Below are 24,657 nucleotides of genomic sequence, written 5' to 3' on the forward strand. Positions count from 1 at the left end.
TTTTGATTTTCTAAACTCTAACAAACTGCCCCACCAGTTGTAATGTCACACAACGACCCTCTTTTCTTAGCTCTTAATCTCAAGAAGGAACAGAAAATATGGTTTTATTAAAACACTGATGTCCTAAAATTTGAATTCTAATTCAAGGATTGATGATACAGTGTGAGCACCTTTATTCTTTCAAACTTCATGTCAGACTAGATACTAATGTCTAAAACTGCTATAAGCAGATAAAGTGCACTGATATATTTATATTACACAATGTATAATTTCGTCCCTCGGTAGGATCTCTTGTACATACCCTGTATTTAGATAGGTCAATCCTCAGTGAATTGTGCAATTGATCCAGCAGTTTTATGAACTTTTCCCTCTGTACAAAGAAGACATGAACATTTGCTCATGAGACACAATGGGGTGCCAAGTTTCTACAGTTATGTGTGTAAATCTACAGTCTACACATGTATCACAAAGCATATAATCTGCTGCCTTCCATTCTGGATCTATCTGGAAAGTGTGCAGTTTTCAATTTATTTGTATAAAAGCATTGGTCTGACATAACAGTCAGTATATGACAAACTGTAAGTGTGTTATGCCTTCTGCCATATTTCAATATTCATCTAATATAGCACAAATTTCTGGCATTCATTCACCATCATGCAGCCTTAAAATGCATTAGTGAAGCACAGCAGTCTTTCCCCTAAACTGCTTTCCTTTATCTTAATAATTGATGCTTTGTTAAGTAAATAACTAAAACAAAAATACCTGGGGAAACTGAAAAAATATTGTCAGAAGACTCTGAACAACAACAGTATCAATTCAAATTAAAGTTCCAAGGTTTTCAGTGATGGGTGTGTGGCTTGTTAGAAAAGATCAGCTTGTTCTGTTTCTGTATTCAGCTTCATACTAAACTCTGCTTGACCTTTTAAAACTATAGGGCACATTATTTGTTTTCACAGGGGATTTTTAGCAAGAGGTAAAAATACAGAATGTGGGAGGGAGTTGGGAACTCCTACGATTGGTACGGCAGGGAGCCAACGCCCCCTGTTCTCATAACTTACCTTAACCCTCTTACGAGGATGGTGGATGTTAAGGTCCAAGCCATGGGTCGGCTGGGGGCAGGGGCGGCTCTAGGCATTTTGCCGCCCCAAGCACGGCAGGCAGGCTGGCTTTGGCGGCTTGCCTGCAGAGGGTCTGCTGGTCCTGTGGCTTCGGCGGACCCTCTGCACACATGCCTGCGGGAGGTCCACCGAAGCTGCGGGACCAGTGGACCCTCCGGAGGCAAGCCACTGAAGGCAGCCTGCCTGCCGCCCTCACAGCAACCAGCAGAACGCCCCCAGTGGCTTGCCGCCCCAAGCATGCGCTTGGCGTGCTGGTACCTGGAGCCGCCCCTGGCTGGGGGACCCAGATGGAAACAAAGGAGAGCTGGTGGATGCACCGGAGAATTGATGTAAATAAATATGGATTTGCCTGCACTGTACACTTTATCTGCCAGGTAGCCCCAGACATCTATACAATAAAGTTGCGGCCTGATTAAAATCCATAGCAAGTGTCTTCTGTCCTTCTTGCTGTGTACCCAGACAATGATCCATTAGAAATGGTGGCCTTGTGAAACCTATCTGAGCAATAGCTTTTCCCTTTGAAAATGGAGATTGACTTGTGATTTTGGCATATAAAGGTCCAGTGCACAAAACTGAGCTGTGAGAGTCCCAGTAATGTTAATAAGAGTTGTATACCTTTCATGCTTTGTGTTGAAACACTTAAACTCCTTATCCAATTGCAAAGAAACATGCAGTTACACCATCAGAATATGCAAAGGATACAGACCATTGGAAGTAGCAAGATCTGATACCCATAAACATATGTTCTGACCTCTATCACACTTCTCAACTATGCAATGATGTGACCACGGCATAACTTGCATGCTCTCTCTCATATGTCAGGGGAGTACTAACCTACACGTAAAGCCTTTGATCTGGCACAGTTCTATTAAGTGTTCAACACAAGGGGATGTTTTTGCCATGTTATAAATCTCCACTGAAATACTCAGGCAAATCCATCCCAGATGAAGGCTTGAGGACTTGAATTTGGGATGTTCTTTTTGATGAATGGTGTGCAGCTATCCATTATCATGCAACCTGACCCAGGGGGCTTCAGAAATGAGAAACATAATCTTATATTTTTCCTATAAGTCAATTGTCTGAAAACAGAACCCAGAACCTCTGTTAGGGATGTTTTAATACTGTCTTTCTACCCATCTGTTGAACTATGAATTGGATTGGTATTTGCGTCAAAGGTAAATTGGCATTAACATCAGAGAGAGGACTTAATCTGCCCCTCCAAGCTGAGGATAAAAAAAAATGTTCTGATCACTAGCAAAATGGAAATAAAGAAGACAAAATCCAGGGTGAAATAAACAGCAAAACTTTACATTTCAAAAGCTGGATCAAACATAAAACATCTGATAAAGGGTTTTGTTGAAACAGTAGAGTGCCATTTCAACAAAAGTATAAGAGCCAGAATGATTTCATAACAAATAGGACTGTCGATTAATAGCAGTTAATTTATGCAATTAACTCAAAAAAATTAATCACGATTAATTGCAGTTTTAATTGCACTGTTAAACAATAGAATATCAAGTTTGTTTACATTTACAGGAGATAATGCTGCCTACTTTTTATTTACGTCACCAGAAAGTGAGAACAGGCATTCGCAAAGGACTTTTGTAGCCAGCATTGCAAAGTATCTATGTGTCAGATATGCTAAACATTCATAGGCCTCTTCATGCTTCGGCCACCATTCCAGAGGACATGCTTTCATGCTGATGACACTCATTTAAAAAATACTGCATTAATTAAATTTGTGACTGAATGCAGCACATATTGTTTGTTTTAAGAACACTTTCACTGCAGATTTGACAAAACGCAAAGAAGGTACCAATGTGAAATTTCTAAAGATAGCTACAGCACTCGACCCAAGGTTTAAGAATCTGAAGTGCTTTCCAAAACCTGAGAGGGAGGAGTTGTAGAGCATGCTTTTAGAAGTCTTAAAAGAGCAACACTCCAATGAGGAAACTACAGAACCCAAACCATCAAACAAAAAAATCAATGTTCCGCTGGTGGCATTTGACTCAGAGGAAAATGAACATGTGTCCATCCACACTGCTTTGGATTGTTATTGAGCAGAACCCATCATCAGCATGGACACATGTCCTCTGGAATGGTAGTTGAAGCATGAAGGGACTTATGAATCTTTACTGGCTTGTAAATATCTTGCGATGCCAGCTACAGCAGTGTCATGCAAACACCTGTTCTCACTTTCAGGTGATATTGTGAACGAGAAGCAGGTAGCATTATCTCCTGCAAATGTAAGCAAACTTTTTGTCTTAGTGATTGGCTGAAAGAGAAGTCAGACTGAGTGGACTTGTAGGCTCTAAAGTTTTGGATTGCTTTGTTTTTGAATGCAGCTATGTTTGTAAGTAATTCTACATTAGTAAGTTCAACTTTCATTATAAAGAAATGGCACTACGGTACTTGTATAAGGTGATTTGAAAAATACAATTTCTTTTGTTTTTTGCAGTGCAAATATTTGTATTAAAAATAAATATAAAGTGAGCACTGTACAATTTGTATTCTCTGTTATAATTGAAATAAATATATTTCAAAATGTGGAAATCATCCTAAACTTTTTAAATGAATGGTATTCTATTATTGTTTAACAGTGCAATTAATCACATGATTAATCACAATTAATTCTTTTAATCACACAATTAATCACAATTTTTTTTTTTACATTACAAACCATCAATGTACTTTTAAAATGAGAACCTGGATAAACACATCTAAATTTCATCACTAGAATATTTGGTAACATAGTAATTAAATAATAGTAGGAATGTATAGTAAGATAGTACTTTTCATCTATAAATATTACAGATCTTCAGAACAACAGGTATCACTATTACTCTTTTATAGAGGGGAAAACTGAGGTGCATTGAGTTTGAATCCCAGTCCTGGGAGACGCTGCCACCAAACTGAGGATCTGATCCTACAAAACTTTATTATTGGCTGCAATGCTTGCTATCCCAAATAGCTCCACTAACCTCAACATATTTTAAAACAACAATGAATGGAAATGTAATACAATATTTGTTCAATATTTATTTAAAGGATGCAACAATTAAGACTTTTTTTGAAAATATTATTTAAAATACAATTATAAGATGATCTGAGTAAGTTGCCAAAGGGAGTTAGAAAATGTCTTAATGTTAGTAAGTACTATCCCAGTAGGACATGGGGGTTAATAATCAACAACTCGCAGTGGTAAACATTTGCAGCATCAGGCTGTTGGAATGGCTCAGCAATGGTAAGCAGGATCATTCTTCCACAAGATTACTATACAAATGAGTTTGACAGATACTAGTTCTACTTCATAAAGGTGCTGGTTTGCATTTAATCCACAAATATTTAGTTTCAGTTATGGATTTAAGCATGCAAGGCCCTTCATGGAGAAAATACGTAATAACGCTGTACATAACACAGTTATGAATCTAAATTTGATTTACTGCATACTGTCGAAAAAAGCTTGGAATGAATTGTTTCAGGCACAGATGGAATTATTCTTGGCCATAGTCTGAAAATTGTGTCCTCTGTTGTAAAAACACAACAACAAATTTTATTATTTGATAATAATTTGAAAATCATGCAGAAGTGGAAATATTTTCATTACACTTTGTTTAACAGTGCAATTAATCGCACGATTAATCACAATTCTTTTAATCACACAATTAATCGCGATTAATTTGTTTAAACGCTAGACAGTGCTACATGCAGCTGCAATTTGTACTTCATTAATATTAATTCTGTTTGATATTTGATTAAGTCCCAAATTTATTAAAATAGATGTTAATAAATAATATTTTAGAAATCATTAGTGTGTTTTCATTTGGTAATGAATCAGAGGATTATTCCTTAAAAAATGGCTAACATACAAATAATAGCAATGCAAACTAAAAAAATATTAATATATTAATTATTCAGAGTCAAATTGTGCTTGTGCCCGTTCTCTGCAGCAGTAAGAAGTGGCACAGATTAGCTGCTCAAATACAAACGCACCTGGACCCTATGAGTATGTGCTTGAGGTAGCTAGTCCATACTGGTACTCACTGCTGCCCATGCTACTATGGCTACATCATTATTTTTAGCACGCTAGCCCAATGAGAGCTAGCATGAATATGTTGACATGAGCTGGGAATCACAACCCTAGCTCCAAGTGTAGATACAGCCTCAGACACTTTTGAAAATATTATCATCCCTAATGTCATAGGGACAATATTATAATCCCTACATCAACTCTTAGAAAGTAGATACTGGGAATTCTATCATATTGCCAGGATAAAGAAATTATACTTACACCAAAGTTGGTAGCAGCAAAACGATCTGAGGCAGACACATTAGTTGTAGTAGTAGTGTGAGCATAAAAAGCATTTATGTTGGCCAGCAAGGTACTCATCACTGCTGGAACTCCAGAACACATGTATTTAGAAGACAGACATGAAAAGTGCCTAAAATTCAAACAGAGACTACTATTAAAATATTAGAAGTATGCTATGCAGATACATTCCAACTGTTCTCTGGCCAGCTTCTGCTTTCATTTCCACTGGTGTAAATTCCAAGTTACATCATCAACTCCAAATGGTGACTCTTGGGACTTACAGTGGCATACAGGAGATCAGAATCTAGCTCTGATCTATACTACTGCTATGGGTTGTACACTGGTGATTCACAACTGAATACAACTAGAAATGTTAACTTGTATCAATTCCAAAATAAAACGTGATTATGTATAGCATTATATTTGACTGTATTAAAAGAAAAATGTTTATCAAATATAAAATTTGATCACAGAAGGCTACAATGGGTCTACACCAGCCAAGTTAGTTTCAGGTTGGAAGAGTTTGGGTGGTAGGTATAAAGAGGATGAAATTTTTCTAAAGTATTATTGAGTCTTATTTTTTAGGCTATTTTATTACCAAGAAGTGGGACTTCCAAAAGTCATTGACACTAGAAATCTTTCCATCTTGCTTTACACTCAAAAGAAACCAAAGAGCATCAATATTGGCAGTGCACCAGGCAATAAAATACTGAATATCTGATTTCCACTCAGGTGAGAGTGCAAAACCCAGAATAAATGGTGTTCTTCTAGAATCATTATCGATTGCTAATCATTCTGTTTCATCTAATTATATGTAGTTGTCCTATGTAATTCTGACTACTGATAAACTAATGAGAACACAATGTCGGCTGTAAGGTCACAGAACATTTAAAAAAACATAGTATAAGTCATAAAGATGTATTATTACACTAGGTAAAAAAGGATGAGGAGTTCAATTTCAACACTTCTCCAGAACTTAAAACAAAGTTGATGTTATTGTTGGTACACACTTTTTCTGTTTCATTTGAATGAAGAAAAAAAAAGAAAAAGACTTTGAAAAATACAAAATACTGTAGATTGTACAGAAAAAAGAATGTAATACAAGCACCGAATGCTTAATTTTGTATAGGTGAACTTAAGCCAAATATCCTAACTCATGCCATTGCTAATGTCATCTTCCACTTACACTGCTTGTCCATATCTCCTCCCCCACTTTAATCCTGTCACTGGATTCTTGTCTATAAAACACATTAAATCCCTCTACATTCCCACAACTCCCCACTTAATTTCACACAGCCTACATCATTGCTTTCATATCTTCCGACTTTCCTATTCACCACCTGTGGTGCTCCCAATCCCTTCTCTAAACTCCATCTGCTTGTGACTGATCATGTCCTGATCAGTCCCAAAAGCTGCCACTGCTCAAACCCCCTGCTGGAGAGAGAAAAATGACTGTCAGGATCCAGGGTACCATTCCTGGCATCATGCCTTCGGTAACACAGATTCCTATGATCTCTTGGAACAGGCTGTCTCTTCATGTTAGCCAAGCACCGCCTCTCCCTGTCTTAAAAGTGACTTTTTCCAGGCATAGGTATAATTTCAGGGGGGGATGCTAAGAGAGGAAAATAGGGCTTTCTTGCCTCCCGCTTCCTTCCTAGCTCTCAGACTGGTGTGGAGAGGTCCTCAGCACCAAAGTCAAAAGTGCTGCTGTCAGCTGCAGTTGGCAGCCATCCCTCAACCTCTCTGCTGTGTGAGAACAGCTCTCAGAAATAAAAACTCCACTCAACACCTCCATGCTCAGCCAGTAAGGAGAACAAGAAGAGCCTAGAGGAGAGCTTCCTTTTCTTCCTTCCTCCCAACAAGCCGCCCCGCTATATCCTGCATCATGTTTGGTGGGGGAGGAGGAGAAAGAGAGAAGACATACAGCTGTCTCACTTCCTTCTTGGGGGAAGGAAAATAAGTTCTCTCTGTGATGGAGGAGAGGTTCCCTCACTGGGGACACAAAGGAGCCCCTGGCATGGTGTGTTCAGAGGATGAGATGCAGGGAGCCTGTGGCACGGAGGGCAATTAGGAGACTATATGAGGGGTTCAGGAGGAGGATAGAGTACCTGTGACTGAAGGATCCAGGGGGGACAGAGAAAGCAAATGGCCTTCAGGGAGGTGCTTACAAGGGTGCCTCATGTTGCCAAAAATTCTTTTGAGTTGATTGCCAGTCTCTCAAGGCAAGGTGTTTTTCTTGGAGCCCAACTTCTGGAGTGATGTGATTACATGACAATCTTAGCTTTCATTAAGAAAAGCTAACTTTCTAGCCCTCATGGCTGTTGAGGAAAGCTCAAAAACATGAACTCAAAGGGCTCAAAAACCAGGCAGCAAATATAAAAAACACAAAATTGAGTATTTTTAAATTTTCATTATTTTTAAGCTAATCTCATGATTTTTGTGGGCCTGAGGCATGATTACTGAATGCTTGGTTTGGCACTGGTGTTACTCAGTTTTTACCCAGGAAAACTCAAACCTCAGGGATTGGACCTTTGTAAATTCTTTGCAAACACTATATAAATAATTATTAATAATTAAAGCAAAAATGCTTGCCAACCTGCTGTGAGGAAGACCTCAGCGGTGAGGCAGAGGCATGTTGGTGATACATCAGTTTAAACCTGTACCAATCACTATCTGCTTCATGAACACATCAGGGAATAAGAGAAGATAGAAACCTGCAGCACCAACAAGGCAGACACTTTGATGAGGAGACTGTTCCCATTACCATCTTTTGCTACCTCCATATTACAAGTCTCAGGCATCAAGAGTCAGGAATCCAGAATCAGGAGTCAGACTTAAGTATATCTGATCTCTAATACTGGATCTTTTTACATAACTCCTGAGATGTCCTAAAATGGACACCAGGTGTAACACTGACAGATCCTGGTTATCAGAGGGCAGGATCGAACCTGAGACCTGTGGAGCTTAGTGCATGAGCCTCTATCCCATGAGTTAAAAGCCAACTGGCTGTTAGCTAAGGCTGTTGAGCAAACTCATTAATCTCTCTAAGTGGTCTCAATGCCTCTAGATGGGACAGAACACCACACCCATGCACCTCCAGACACAGCTCTTCCCCACTAGCCTTAACCAGTCAGGAAGGACATTAGTCAGTGCTACAGACATTTGAGCTTGAATTAATGACTCGCATCCCATTGATCTCAGAGCAAGATCATCACAAAAGAAGTCAGAACAGATTCCAATGTATTCCCAAATGCTCCAATCACCAGTAAATGCTACAACCATATGTCTTGTCTTTATTTTAGTTTAAAACATTTTAGGTTTTTTCCTAAAAGAATATAACATGAAAGACGTAATCAACTGACCCTTGTCATTGAAATGCAATTGGCTGGAAAAAATTATTATACTGCAATTTTCTAACTCCCTATAGCAACTAACTCAAGACAAGAAACCTTATAGTTTTGTTTTAAAATCATGACTTCCAAGAAATAAACAAGTCATTAATTTGTGCAGCCACAAAAGTCTTCAAAAATATCTAACTTTCTATTTAGTTTTTGTTATTTTAAAATATGTTGCACAATTCTTAATAGCTAAGAACACAGAGGATTCAGGCACCATGAAGGGTTAGTGAGCACTGGTTGCAGGGATGAATCCATCCCTCACTCCCAACCATGAGCCAGTCTGTGAGGCTGGAACAGTTGGTGCATCCCCCTGGGGCTGATGCTATACCTTTAAAAATCTGGTCTAACACTTGAAACCTGAATTAAACTGGTCATCAGCATATTGATCATAACCTCCTTAAGGCCTGAGCTCAAGTATTCGGTATGCAATATTTACACTATTTTTGTATGACTAGCTCAGAAATGTAATACTCATATAAGTAGGCTAAAAAACTCCAACACTGTTTACTCAGCAGTATGGTAGTTACTTGGTATTAGGAGTCCAAAAGAATGAAAATGGGTTTAAGCAGTGAAAAAGGAGGAAATGGAACATATGCACCAACTAAAGTAATTCATGAAACTAATCCTGGAAAGTATTCTAACAATGTCAATGCGCAAATGTAACTACTGGTAGTTCCTTAGCAGGTTACCTTATGGACTTTAATTTTAATGCTGTAGGTATTACAGTCTGGCACTAACCTTAACAACATTATGGCAATGGTATTTAAACAAAGACAAACTTCTTAAAGATTTGTCCTCGCTTTTCAAAAAATACAAATACAAATAAATGTGTGTTAAAAAATAAAGTGCAGCAGGTCTTTGAACAATATCAGCAATACGTTAGGCACAAGCACTGCATATATCAGTTTGTCTTTCTCCATCTATTGTTCTACTGAGCAAACATTTTGCTAGTGTAAGGAATTTTTGCTAGACAGTTTTTTCTAGACAGGAATATTTTGAGTTTATCAGTTGCTGAACTGACAGGGGCTCCAGTGCTCTATATCATAACTAACGGAGTTTTCTTATATATCAAGAAAGAAAAAAAGAGAGCAATTATAAAATATAAAAAATGGGAATAGGAATGCATGTGTAGCATATGTTCCAGGCCATTAAAAATAATTGGTTGTTTATCTTAATAAAAAATCTTTCAATTTTCCAACAGTATAGAGCCATCATCACCTTTCAAAAACAAATGCAATAATTAAAAATAATTTAAAAAAAAATCTATCCTTGGAGGTGCATTTTTGTCTCTCCCTGACATTGGAGAGAGCCAACATTTGCTCAAAGAGCAGAATTTTCCCCAATGTCATTCTTTGGTTTAATTACCTGGGATACTACAATATGATTGACAGTGGGGGCGTAGCAGGTATCCCGAATGCGTTACTGCACTTGCCCTTCGTTTCTAGAGACCCTGATTCAAGGCAGAGCTGTACAAACAAATCCAACTATTTTTACATATGAACCTTTTCATAGTTTTGTTTCAAGCTGTTGCACAATTAACATTTCTATCAAATTGCTAGTTTCACATCAGTAACAGGGTAAATGAGAAATATCTCATGATTTTGATGGGAAATGACATTGATCTGAAAAAACTGATTTTTTTTCTTTTAAATTTTGCATATCCAGTTGGAAATAGGCAGATTTTTGAGAGAAATGGGCTAACAATAAAATTGCACTTTTGTGAGAGAAATTGAGCAATTAAAAAAAAATCTGAAAACCTTCATTTTTGACGTTTTTGAATTTTCTCTGCTCACTTCTAATTAACCTCTAGCCTTAGGGTCACAAATGAAAATGACATTTATTATCTCATTCTGCATCCCATTTTTCCACAACAAAAAACCCACTCTAGGTTAGATTGAGACTATATGATCAACCCTGAGAAAGGGCTAGGCGTTACTGCACTCCCTGGAGCAGCCTGGGCTAGACATTGTGACTCAATCACACTCTCTCTCCTGGCTCCCCAAGGAGGGAGTAAATTGCACCGGAAGTAGGTTCAGTGCAGTTCTTTGGCACAGTTATTCTGGCCAGTGCCTTGGGGCTAGTATGAAGGCTCTGTCCCATCTCCACCATGTTCAGCCCACCTGCACAGAAGGAGGTCATTGTGGCTCTGAGGGGCCTGCTTCCCTTTTCAAAGTGTTACCCGCAATGTAGGTAACACAGGCAGGGGATTAAGGGAATATCAAAAAAGCCAGGCCACAATTTGGCACTTAAACATTTAATATAAATGGTGGTGCCTGCTCAAGAAATGCCCATGATGTTGAAGGTCCATACCGGGAAGTTTGGTTTAAATCAGTTTCTTTAGTTCTTCATTTTCAAGAGCAATATATTCATTCACCAATTTTAAAAAGGAAGAAACTGCACTAAGGAGTTCAAGACTTGGAAATCATTATATTTTTATTTTAATGAAAATGTTACTCTCACTCTAAAATGGCTGTTCATTTAACAATACATGGACAAAGACTTTAGAAATAAGAATCCAAAGAGCTAAGAGTCTGTTTTTTGGAATGCAATAAATTTAAATTGTTCTTAGCACTTCATGGATTGTAAATTGCAAAATTTGCTGGAATTCTTCATAGGCAACTGTTTAGCAGAGTTACTTTTAACCTACGATTCACAGTCATAATATTTTATCTAATATTTATGGCTTTTTGTTATTCTCTGCTGTCATATTGTTTTTATTTTCTGTTTTCATTAACTCCATCCTAGATGTTTAAAGAACATGCTATTGTAAACTTTAGGTACATTTAGCTTTGTGCTTTGCTCAGCAGGAGTTGATAATAAATGTGCATAAATATACTATACTATGTTAAGTCAAAAAAATCTAAAAAGATATCTACAGTCATATCTTTTGGCTGGCATAAAGCATTAATCAAATTATAAAACTTTAAAATCTGGTTATTTAAAATGTTATAGGAGCAAAGAGATTATCAGACAAGACAAGTTCTGGTTACTACTAGACATACCAATCCAGCTCCTCTCATTTATAGGCCACTGATACAATTCCATATACTTCACTGGAGATATACTAACGTAAGAGAATTAGGACTTGAGCCTGCAAACACTTATGTATATAATGTCATTCCCCTGAATTCAGTGGGGCTGCCTGTAAGTATGAAGTTGAAAGGTCAGTGCCCATTCAAGAGCCTCAGTCCTTGACTCTGGGCTTAGCAGTACATTGTGTGAATCTGAGAGGGTGCAAGGAAGTCAAAGGTAGTTTTACTTTGCCTTTCAGCTCCTTAGTTCCTAAAACTGGCTTTGGGATGGTTAAGTTGCCTGTGAAAGTTAGAGCAACCTCAGTATTGTTCTAACTTGCAGCAGCCGGCAATGTTCCTCAAAATGACCTTTCTGACAGCTGTGGATTGCCAGAAAGCAGTAGTGCTCTAGACACTTTCCTTCCTCTTGCAAGCTACTCATGATTTAGGCCAGTTTTATGACCCCCTTTACGCAGTTGGAGTAGGGAGGACATAGAAAGAACTAGGATCTGGCCCAAGGTGTGGATCTCAGCCCTTTAATTGTGGCACTTCCTTAGAGCTGGAACTTTCACTGAAATGGACTGTTTCTATGAGCATGGATTAATCACACAAATTACGCTTTGCAAGCTTAGTCCCAGGTTTTTTAAGGTCAGCCATAAGATCAATGTAACCTGGTTAATAAAAGGAAATTTGTGTTTTGCTTTTGGAAGCCATTTGCAGCCATTTTGCCTAGCGCATCAAGTGGCCAAAGCACAGGGGGGAATGATATAGGTTAGAAGAGTGCCGTAGGTCACAAATGATACCATATGAGACTAGACTGTATTGTAAGATAAAACAAATTAAAATGCCAATATCTCAGTTATTTTTTAGAATGAATCTACAGGCTTTAGAAATGCTTACATTTTTCCACAGCACGGTTAAAAAGCACTGGATTATTAACATCAAGCACTCTGGCTTCAATTTTGCAATAAAATTAGCTTGGTGTCAAAACAATTTAAAAAATCTAAATGCAGTTTCCTTACTGTATCAACACAGTTGAAATTCTAAGTATGTAACACTTAAATTGCTGTTAATGAGGGAGCTTAGTGGCACATTTTCAGCAGCAGCAGATCTGCAATAATAGTCTTATATTGCAGGGTTTTAGAAAATGAATATAAGGAAAATAATTTGAAAATATAAAATTTCTTCTATTGCCTTTCTAAGTGTTATTAGATAACAAATAGGTGACTAAGTGTACTAGCACTGTAGCAAATATGATTTGAGAAGTGAAGCCTAAGCATCCCAAGTAGATGGGGAATAAAGGTCCTGGTCTACTCTCTTGATCTTATATTCCACAGAAGAAACCTCATGCCGATCCAAGGAATAAGGAAATGCAGTTTGTAGCTTCCTGATCCTAAACTGCTAGGGTCCAGCTTACTCCTGGAGTTGGTTAGGGCAGCCCTGCACCCGGCTGCCATGGTATGTCCTGTCTATGGTCCTGTCAGCAGCTGAGGAATACCTGGAGCATAGGAATGACTGTTCCCTGTTCCCAACATGACTCCCTTCACCACCCTGGCCTACTCTGGGAGCACCCCGCCGCCACACACACATGGTGTATCACCTGTTCTGGAGACTATGAGTCTGTCAAAGAGACTCCCTACATCAGGGGTGCGGCTTGCAGTCTGCTTTCAGCTATTTTTCTTGGTGTATCTTTGTGGCCAGAACACAGGGGTGAATTCCCCCTAAAGCCCTGGAAAGAAGAGCCTGTGATCTAAGGATCTGACTCTACTTTCTTTGAAGTAAATAGCAACATATCTGTTGACTTGAATGAGAGCTGGATCAGGCAGAAAGCTAAGGAAACTCTCAGTTGCTCGGTGGGTGGCATGGTGCTACTGCATCTGTAGCCAAAACTGACCTGGAGCCTGATTTTCAGAGGCGATGAAATCCCACTGACTTCATTTGGAGTATGATTGCTCAGAATCACTGAAAACCAGGCCCACTGTCTTTATTTATTGCTGCCCTAAAACAATGCAAGATCACAACCAATCTGCAAGGCCTGTGACTCTTCTACTCTTCATGCTAGAATGAACCTCATCAGCCACTGAAGCTGACAGAGACATATGAAGGACAGGCTAATTAACGAGCACACCTAAATGAAGCAAAAGCTATAGAAGAAAACGACCTTAGTGGGTGATTGGTGTGCTTCCTGCAATGCAGCCACATTCAGTAAAGACTAGCAGGCAAAAGAGGTGATACAGCAAATGGAAATTACTCTGCTGGAATGAGAATTATGTTGTTGAGATAGGAGGGTTAGGGGCTGTCCATGCTGACACTTGCTAGTGAGAGGAGAAGATGCAAGGCTTATTGCACTTGACTCTACTATAGAACATGCCCAAGCCTCCAAATACATAATTTCAGCATCAGGGTATTTGCCCCTGGTTTGGCTATTTCTTTTAAAGGGAAAGAAATGAGACCGGACTGGGGAAGAAGACGGAAATATCTTCTCTATTTTGTTAATACTTTAATTGTAAGTTTCCCCGCCTCACTCACATGATTCTCCTTCAAGTTTGCAGCATACATCCCCATACTACAATGTGTAATACAGATCCTTAGAATCAGGGACCAGTGCAAAATTTAACCCTTTTCAAAGTATCTAGGTGCTTTCCTTCATTACTGCCCCCCTTCTTTGTCAGTCTCTCTCCATTGCCCCAAATGTCTTCCTCTCCATGTACTGCTTCTGTTCTATCTGACTGCAAGTATGTTCTCTATATGCTGCACGGTTCTTTCAGTGGTGTGGACTGTGGACATACCCCTAGGCTGCAGATGCAGCCCCAACTGATACTAAAGGCCAAAAGAATCTGGTCTTGCACACACAGAGTGTATGCACAGCCAAGAGGAGTAGAATCCATGTGTACAGTCACTCAAAGAACCAGTAGCTCAATACAGGAAGGGATGGTTATGGTGAAGGAAGTGTAGCTGGAGGAATTGCAGAGCTGCAGCTCTAGAGACAGGAATTCATGACTGACATACAGAACAGCTATTGCACCATCAGTGGCTTTGCAAGCCTCTTCCCACTGCTCCATCCCCAGCCATTGTACCTCAAATAGGGTTATCAACTTTCTAATTGCACAAAACCAAACATTCTAGCCCTGTGCTTTCCCCGAGGCTCCACCCCTGCTCGCTACATTCCCCCTCCCTTGGTGGCTCGCTCTCGCCCACCCTCACTCACTTTCATTGGGCTGGGGAAGAGGGTTGGGGTGCAGGACGGGGTGAGGGCTCTGGCTGGGGGTGGGGATGAGGGGGGTAGGGCTGGGGAAAGGGACTAGGTGCAGGAGGGGGCTCTAGGTGGGGTTGGGCCGAGGGAATTCACAGTGTGGGAGGGGCTGCGGATTGAGGCAGGGGGTTGGTGTGGAGGGGGTGAGGGATTGGGGCCAGGGATGAGGGATTTGGGGTGCAGGAGGGGGCTCCAGGTTTGGGGAGGGCTCAGGGCTGGGGCAGGGGCTTGGGGTTGGGGCATGGGCTTATCTCAGTCAGCTCCCAGTCAGCAGTGCAGCGGGGCTAAGGCAGGCTCCCTTCCTGTCCTGGCACTGTGCTGAGCCCCGGAAATGGCCAGCAGCAGGTCCGGCTCCTGGGCTGCAGGAGGAGGGGCAAGAAGCTCTGTACACTGCTTTTGCCCTCAGACACTACCCCCCAGCTCCCATTGGCTATGGTTCCCTGCCTTAGACCTGCAGCACTGCCGACTGGACTTTTAACAGACCAGTCAGCAGTGCTGACGGGAGCCACCTGGGTCCCTTTTCAACCAGGCATTCTGGTAAAAAAACGGACACCTGGAAATCCTGTCCTGGAAGGATCAGGTCTAAGGATGAAAGGGCCTCCGTGGCCACTTAACCTCTCTGAAGAGAACAACAACAAAGGTATTAATCTGTGCCAGTTGTTGTGCTTTTTGTGAATTTTAACGAAAGATATGAAATGGACAGAGTCTGCAAACTAGAGCTTGGTGTGTCAAATGCTTACAAAGTGTTTCTCTGAGCCAAGTAATTACATTCAAATTCTCTTTCTGTTGTATACTGGAAAATTGCTTTTCTTTTAGACTGGAGATATATTGACCACATGGGATCTGCTCTTTATTCTGATCACTCAATTCTCCAAAGCAAGAAATTGCAAAATTTCTCTTAAAGATACTCCACAAAACAGATGTCTTTTCATAAACACAAGCAAAGCCAACTGATGATCACCCCAAAAGAAAACTCCCTGCAGTAGAACTTCAGTATTTTTACCAAGATGCTTTCTTGAGCTGTATGAGTGCACATACTCTTGAGTTGCCCATTAGATTTGGCTGAATAATTCACTACACAAAATTTACCTGATAAATTATCAGTTTTTTATTCACAAATTGTCCACAGGTTTGTGAACATGTTCGTTATTCAAAATTAATTATTTCCAATTACTTAAACAAACAATACTTGGTTTGTAACTTATATATGAGTCGTTCACTGTGAGCATACAAATTTTAAAATGTAATAGGTCATGATAGGCTTCTTTTCCCCGACTGGATGATTACAATTCTTAGTCCCCAGTTTCGGGTGACATTACTTGTGATTATGAATCTGAAATTCACATTCCGCAATATTCTACAATGTTTGCTTTACAATTTCTAGTTTGGAATTCCTGACAAAACCAGTTTATAGAACATTTGTAGATGGCCAACACAAAAAGGGGACAAACCAATCTAAGCCAATTCATAAAAAATAAAATGAATGAAGATTCTTAGAAAATGTGTTGCCGTATTCGCTCAGTTCTGTTTCTCTTCCTTTTTCTTTTATGATGAAAATCAGGCTGTTAAATTATTTACCAATTGAAAATTGCAGTTTCCTCTTTAAATGAAAAATTAATCTATTTTTACTACTGCTAAATGAAAACCTTAATCCAAAAGAACCAAGCATACAACCCTATCTTAGATCATATTTGAAATCCAGAAATAGTTAGACTTAAACGACCCTGTGGAAAAATAACAGTACTCTCAAACCTTCCAATAGATTTTTTTATCTAGTCATCATGAAGTAAAATACAAAAAAAAAAAATGAGTAAAGACATTTTTCTGCGAAAGGTCTCTGAGTGATGCACATTTATCCCTCAGTGAGATAACCCACCAAACCCCAGGTGTAGTTAGACGGGAACTTTGTGACCGAGAATCAGACTTTTTTTTTTTCTGAGAAAGGCGTCCCACGCCCAGGCCTTAACTTTCAAGAGATTATCATGGAGTAGAAACCAGTATTGTTTTTGTTTTCATCAAGGAAGTGAAGGCAGTAGGCACCATGCACTGCATTGTTTTATACTATAAAATAAATGTCATTTTTCTTTAAATGACTTGGTCCTAAATCATTTATGGGAACATTGTACAATAGAAATAAATCTAGCTATAAAATTATAATAGGACATTAAGTAATAATTCACCTCTTTAAGCAAGATGTACCGATGTACAAAGCTAATGGAAAGATAAAGGAGACAGAGTAAATGCATCTAATGGTTAGAGCAAGGAACTGGGAATCTGACGTTTAGGTTCTACGTATGCACACCCTGTGCATGAGTTTCCCTACACGGAGTATTGATTTAGTAATACCAGAGGGGAATTGCAAAGTTTAACTAATTCATTTGTCTAGTGTGCTTTGAGATCCTTGGAGGAATTGCACTAAACAAGTGCGTATAAATACAAAAATGCCCTTCTACTTTGCAGACAGAGATCCAGTACAATATTTCACAATAAGCTGCAGTAAATAAAAGAAATAACCATTGCAATAGACGGTGCCTTTAAATCCTGTGATGAAAAACGTTGGGGTTTATGTGCCTTAGCATTATAAGAGAAGATAATTTGTTTTTAAAATATACTATCAAGAAATGGTGGAAACAAGATACATGCCCTGAATAATAATAATTAAAAAAAATCTATAACAGCAACTTTTGTAGCGTCAGTGAATTTAATAATATTAATCTGCATTTCCATGAGCATGGCTGAAAGCAGAATTTGGTCCTTTTATACTGACAGATTTTCCACTGGGCATATATATTATAGATAATGGAGAATTATTCTCCTTTAAGCTCCAGACACAAAGCCCCTTAAGTAAGGGGCCCTGTTCTAAAGTGACCAGAGGGTATTACAATTTAGATTATCTAGTGCAGACTACAAATCACCTACAACTTTTAGAAGTTGTGGTCAGCATACTTTTTATTTATATATATATAAATCCATTGAAGCAGGGGTCTACCACACTAGAGAGGACCCAAGGTGCAGAAACTGGAGACTCGAGGTTGAGGAAGACACATACCATCCATATTTTTTTTTTTATATATAAAAAAAAAATTCCCCTCTCACCCCTATGGGTGGTATGTGTCTTCCTCAACCTCGGGTCCTCTGCCAGAGGCCTGGGAGTTTGAGGGTTCTGCGAGTATTTAGTGTTCTAGCAATGCACTTCGGAAGAGAGCTCTGATGTTGTTTCCTGGGTCTTTGGAGGATCAAACTTAGGAGTCAGCATGGTGCTGACTAATGGCATCATAATTGCTTACATTTCCTCCTCTGAGTTCTCTTTCAGGCCTGGTATATTCTCCAGCTCTCATATTCTTCTTTGATGTTGCTGTAACTAATGGCTGAGTATATATCCAAAATACCAGACAAAACGTGTTTTCTCTTGTCTATTAACACAACGTGTATGGTTGATTGGCAGTATCGCTGTCGTCGATCTGGCAGTCCACAGAAGATCTTAGCCATGCTATTTCCACACCTTCTGTGTGAATCTCCAATCTGTCTTGGGAGGTTAGACATAAAGCTGTGAGTGTTCCTGTAAAATGCAGCATTGAGCTTATGTCGTTAGTGTAGCTGTTACTGCTCGCATTTACTCCCTGCCACTATGGTTGGAAACTGTTTGAAGGCTTATGCCAGTCTGCCTTGGGTTTCTCTAGTGGGTGCCTGCTTAAATGGATTGGTGCTCAGATGCCTGTTCCTGTGCTGCTGAAATGATCAGATGCCTAGTGCTGTTTAGGTCCAGCTTCAGCCACTGTAGATTTCAAAGTCAGCAAGCTATTGTCGATGGTACTCCACATGCAGGTTTTGTCTGCGCATGGATCTTTGCTTGGTTTATCCATGTCTGCTGCTCAGCTCAGGATCTCTAGCAGCTATTTTGAATCCAATATATGAGGTTGGAGGATAGTCAAGGGACTAGGAGAGTAGTTAGTTCAGGTGGAACTACAGAAGGATGTAGAGATTAAGGATAAGACTCGGCTCTGAAATCAGGAAATGACTCCATCTTGAAGCCCTAGAAGCTGCAACAAAGGTCTACAGCAGAAGACCAGGCTAAGGAGATACACTAGAGAAGCAGAGGCAAAAAAGTAATGCTGTTTCAAGAAGCCAATCCAAGGTGTATCAATGAGTGCAAATAATACAATACAGCAGAGCACAAAGCAGAACTGACAGTACTGGAGAACATATGGGAAAAGAAGATCTCACCAGTGAAGTGAGGCTGCAGGATTAGAACAGGCACAGAATCTCCGAACAGAAACGCAGTCACCATCACAGTGAAGATATCGCAGCGGGTCAAAATGAAGAGACTGAAGTCACTCGCTACGAATGATCACACCTACAGGCTAAAGAAATCGCAGTGCATGAAGCCTACAGCACAGATTGAACAGCTAGCTGCAGAAGGCTCCCACCAAATGGCTAACACATAAGGAAGGACAGTGCTGATCATGAAAAGGACACCTGCAAGTGGAAGAGCGTCCAAACTAAGATAACCTGCTCACAACATGGAAATTAGTATATCAGGCTATAGCGCCAGGCTACAGGACACATGGGCCATAATGAGCAACGCTCGAAGGGACTGGGAACAAACCAAGAGGCTCAAAACACAAGTTGCTCTAGATAGAGCAGTGCAAGACTCAGGTCTAGACAGACAATTGAGCACAGCTGGATTGTAGGAAGCTACGACTCAATGCCGCCACGGGATCTGTGAATGTCTGGGCTAATAACAAGTCAACAGGAACTAAGGATTCTCAGAATCAATGGGCTATGGAGAACACATAGGAAGTCAACTAAGGAAGTTGGCAAAGTGGCCATCAAGTGGCATATACCAAGCGTGATGCATGTCCCGCTCTGTTCGCCATGTTAAACCTAGCCAGATAATCAAAGACTAGATACGGGGTACAGGTGTAGGAGTGGAGACAACCATCAGCACTTCCTCTACATGGATGAATAGCTGTAATGGCAAGAATGAACGGAGACATGTTTGAACTGCTAATACACTGAGCAGTTGCGTAAAGGATATCGGGATGTTCATTCGACTGGAGAGTGTGGCGCGATGGTGTGAGAGAGGGAAGGTAAGACTGATGGGTGAGACTACCGCGGGCCCATGCAACATACAGCCTAGCTCAGTACTTGGTTTCCACATCCATGGAAACCTGATGAGGAGCAAGGAAGACAGCAAATTCAGTATCAAAGGATAGACGGTCTGAGAGCCAGTAGGGAAAAAGATCACGCCAAAGATCGCTCGCGGTCATCAAGATTTACCGCCGGTTAAGTGAGCTGGCCGAAGGAGGGGACATGGGGAGGCTGCGATGTGAAACCGGAAGCTTCACATGCAGGAGGTTTCCACCCAAGTCCACGCACAGAGATGTATAAGCCAGGAAGAAGGTGGGCGGGGCTTGGTGAGGCGTAAGCCATCGTCTGATGGAAACCCGGGAACATCACGGAGCTAATTAGTAAGTGGCCCCAAGATGAGCTGCTGAGAGAATGCTGAGGCTGCAGGCAGCATGGAGGACAGACCACAAGCAGAGAAGAGTGCCATGGCAACAAGAACTGGCATGGATGTACATCGACGATAGCTGGGGTGACTGGGAAATGATCCTACAGTGGCTGAAAGGGTGACTTAAAAACAGATGAGGCACTGATCATAGCAGATGAGGAAAGGCAGAGCCAGTCCATTTGGAAGCAGGGGTCTCACACTTAGAGAGGACGCAAGGTGAGACTGTGCAGAGAGGCCTCAGAGCAGTCCAACACATATGGCAGGATGTAAGATGCAGCGCAGAACAGCATACATGAACGGCAAAACCAAGTGGCTGGCATTGTGTAGGAACATCTGCACAGCGTATGGGCTAGACCTCCAAAGACCAGATGGGAGATTCCACAGAAGGTTGTGGAGAATAGCAGGGCTAATGATTCTGTGGGACTTCAGATCCAGACGGACAGGCAGGTACTGGCCAATCAACCAGACATCATGGTAATAGACAGGAGCAGAGACAGCGGTGGTGATAGATATAGCAGTGCAAGTGACAGCAACATCAGGAAGAAGGATATGAGAAGCTGGAGAAGTACCAGGGCTGAAAGAGGAACTCGAGAGGTGTGGAGTGAAGGCCAAAGTGGTGCCAGTGGTGTAGGAGCACTCGGGTTGTGACTCTAAGCTAGGTGAGTGGCAACAGAAAGGAACAACATAGCGCTCTCTGTCCAGAAGAGTGCAGTGCTAGGAACAGCTAAGATATTGCACAGAACCCTCAAACTCCCAGGCCTCTGGTAGAGGACCCGAGGTTGAGGAAGACACATACCACCCATAGGGGTGAGAGGGGAATTTTTTTTTAATCTATATATATATATTTATATATAAATATAAAATAAAAGGTACGTATATAAAATTGTGGACATGTACTATTGTATTACTGACATCACCATGAAGTTTTCTGTACTTCTGGGACTGATGTTTTATCACTACACCTACTGATTTATTGATTAATCCAAAAATAATTTAGACTGAGCCAAAGTCAAATGATGAAAATCAGAGTCTTTCCACTGACCTCAATTGGCTTTGGGGTTGGACCACAGAGATTATGATGGTCTATTGGTAAGTATACTCTGCGGATAAAATTAATAGCTAATAAAACACTTTCACATTTCTACTGCTAACTGTGAAGTACTTCACTCTGAGTATTCTTTGAGAAATAGATTTAAGAGACAGACTTTTTTTGATCAGGATTGCATTTGAAAAAAAGAAACAAGGACGAAGGTTTTGAATTCTTCACTCCCCTCTGATAGATTTTTAAAAAATTAGAAATGATATACTTACGTCATAGCTTGATAAATATATTCAATTCCATAACGCATTGCAAATTCATCTACAATTTCTTGTGCAGCAGCATCAAAGTATACCTTCCAGGCTTCATCTCCTTTCACTTCAGGGATTTTTACACTACCATTACATTTAACTTCAGTCAAATAATGGAATAGGTTCTAAAGGTAAAAGATTTTTTTCGAATTAATAGGAAATTTCAATATCTATGTGGCATTATGTAAGAATATTCTATATTATAAAATATTTTTTCAGTGTATTCATTAATTTCAAATTTCGTCTGCAATTACTAATACCAAACTAACCATCATTTGGAGAGGAAAGACTAAAGCTTTAAAAATACATGTTAAATGGAGCTCTGCCAGTGCAGGCAAGTGATTCAGCAACCTGATCTATCTCCTTGACATAAGGTCATTTCAGTTAACCATTGCCCACAGAGACAATTCTAATGCTGTACAAAATAGTGCAGGAAGTTTCTCTTTTGTCTTATGTGCCCTTGTTAACGAATTATAACATTATGTTATAATGCTCACTGAACTGGCCAGCAGCTTGAATTGGATTTTTAACCAATGAATTTCAAGTTTCATGATTTAAAAATTCTGAGTTATAGGCAATTTGTTAAGAATATCTAAGAAATTATTCAAAGAATAAAGGGACACAGCAAGGATTAGGGTTTAGCAACCTTCACAGCAAGAGCTAACATTTAATTTGCATGCAATGAGAGAGAATTTGTTTTCCTCAGATTGCCTGGTTTAGCTACAAACAAATCCAAAAACCAGGACTGTTGAATTTGGTTTCCTGGATATTTTCAATGACAAAAGACGACCAACAATTCTGAGATCTCCATTTTACCTTTACACAACCAATTCTTGTTAGCCCAGACCATAACCACGTAGAGGGTGACCCTGCACCACTGATGTTAATAGAGTTCCACCATTCACTTCAAAGTGAAGCTGATCTGGGCCCTATACAACTTAGATACACATTGTGCATGAAAACAGGTGCCCAATGCAATTATACCCTAGAGACAATTTTGTAGATACCCTTTAGAGCTTTAGTACTGTATCTTTCATAGCACGCCCATACAAAGTTTACCTATTTTCTTGTGCTTTGGGGATAAAAATTAAATCCAGCCTGACACAAACAGGAATTAACAGACACAGAGATGATCTCAAGTAGCTGCTGCTTTTATTTGTGATGAATTTTCTTTTAATTTATGTCAAAGGCCGCCTACTCTTGGGGCTGCTTGTTTCTCACCATCATTTCCAGGAATTCTTCTGCCTGACCTCATATTATTATATTTCTGGGACATTGCAGAACTATTGCAGACATATTAATTCTCATCTGCCAGTTCTGCTGTACACTGTAAGGCACTCTTCAATGAATTGAAGGCCGGGACATACATAGATAATACAGATATTGTCCTTTGTTCAACACAGAGAATGAAGAGTCTCCCTTGCTCTCCCACCCCCCTATCCTTCATATTATTTATTCCCAGTCACATAAAAGTCCTCCTCAGGGTCTAAAATTAGAAATAAGCCACCCTAATCAGTAGTTAAAATATTACTTTTTTTTCCTCCTGTCATGCCATATTGTTTTCAGATTTTATTAGATGCTTTCCTAATTCCATTAAAGCTCTGACAACACAGTTTGATCCCGGACTTCTATTGTAGACAAAGTCCAAATGAAATTAACCGGAAATCTGACTGAGAAAAAACTGACCAGTCAGGCCCCAGGAGGGTAAATACTGCTCCCTATGGATTGCTATGGCCTGTGTGTCAACTATCCTAAACATTATATCACGGATTTCTCATGTCTCCCATGGATAATGTGGGAGCATATGTATTCTAGAGGTGGTTTTATTTATTTATTTATTTATTTTTATAATTTAAAAATGAATAAATACAATCCTAGTATTCTTGATGACATTAGCAAGCATGTGACTGGCATTTAAAATGTTGAGGGTAAAGAACTGCGGAAACAAAGCTTAGGAAGTCACGTGGCCATTTCACCTCTTTCTACTTTCTAATCATTTGGCAAGACCAATCTGCTGATGTAGTAGCATATCAGTCTCTCTTTCTTGGATATAATGACTTTGAATCTGGTCATGGGATTCAATCACTGATACATATTCCAAGAGTTTGAACTGAAAAACCTGTTGCAGTGAAACTAAATGTATCACTGTTCTTGTCTTCATAGCCCTATATTCTCTATTTACCTAATTTCTATTAGAAAAATGATCTTGTACATGAACAAACTTCACCAACATACCTCATGTAAATATGTATATTGCACATGGTATGGCGCAACTTTCTCCTCTCCTTTTATTTCAACGTTGATTTTCAACCTAATGGCACCAGAGACAGCTGATTTATCTGTTCGTTTTTCTGAAGAAACAGAAAAAGAATTGTTAATTTTTACCAAGAATACGTTTTGTCAAAACAGAAACACACTACTGCAGTTCTAAAAATTGTTTTGGTCCAAATGCTGTAATGTTTTCTATGCCCCCAAAGTCCAGCTGTTGAGCTCAACATATATTGATTTCCAGAGTTAGGAATTTCTAATGTAATGTCATTCTTGACATTTTTGCAAACCTGAGCTCCCATATGGTCCAGGCTATGGAGTACAATATCTTGCTGTGAAGTAACAAATCTCCCATAATTTGTCACCCAAACAAAACTCAAAACAGGTTGTACACAAACGTGTGTACTACTTTCTTTTAAAGGAAATAAGTTA

At 39.8% G+C, this 24,657-nt stretch overlaps 1 protein-coding gene across 1 annotated transcript in view; it reads right to left on the reverse strand.

The window, feature by feature from the left end:
• UNC13C (unc-13 homolog C) overlaps nt 1-24,657 on the reverse strand; it is a 421,885-nt gene that overhangs the window by 202,390 nt on the left and 194,838 nt on the right. The window contains exons 12-15 of the mRNA XM_032796690.2: nt 24,193-24,308; nt 21,919-22,082; nt 5,410-5,560; nt 302-370 (exon numbers count right to left, since the gene is read on the reverse strand). Of these exons, the coding sequence (XP_032652581.1) occupies nt 302-370; nt 5,410-5,560; nt 21,919-22,082; nt 24,193-24,308 (500 nt within the window). The remainder of the gene's footprint in view (nt 1-301; nt 371-5,409; nt 5,561-21,918; nt 22,083-24,192; nt 24,309-24,657) is intronic.

Source organism: Chelonoidis abingdonii, chromosome 9, assembly GCF_003597395.2.
Source record: "Chelonoidis abingdonii isolate Lonesome George chromosome 9, CheloAbing_2.0, whole genome shotgun sequence".
NCBI classification, from domain to species: domain Eukaryota; kingdom Metazoa; phylum Chordata; order Testudines; family Testudinidae; genus Chelonoidis; species Chelonoidis abingdonii.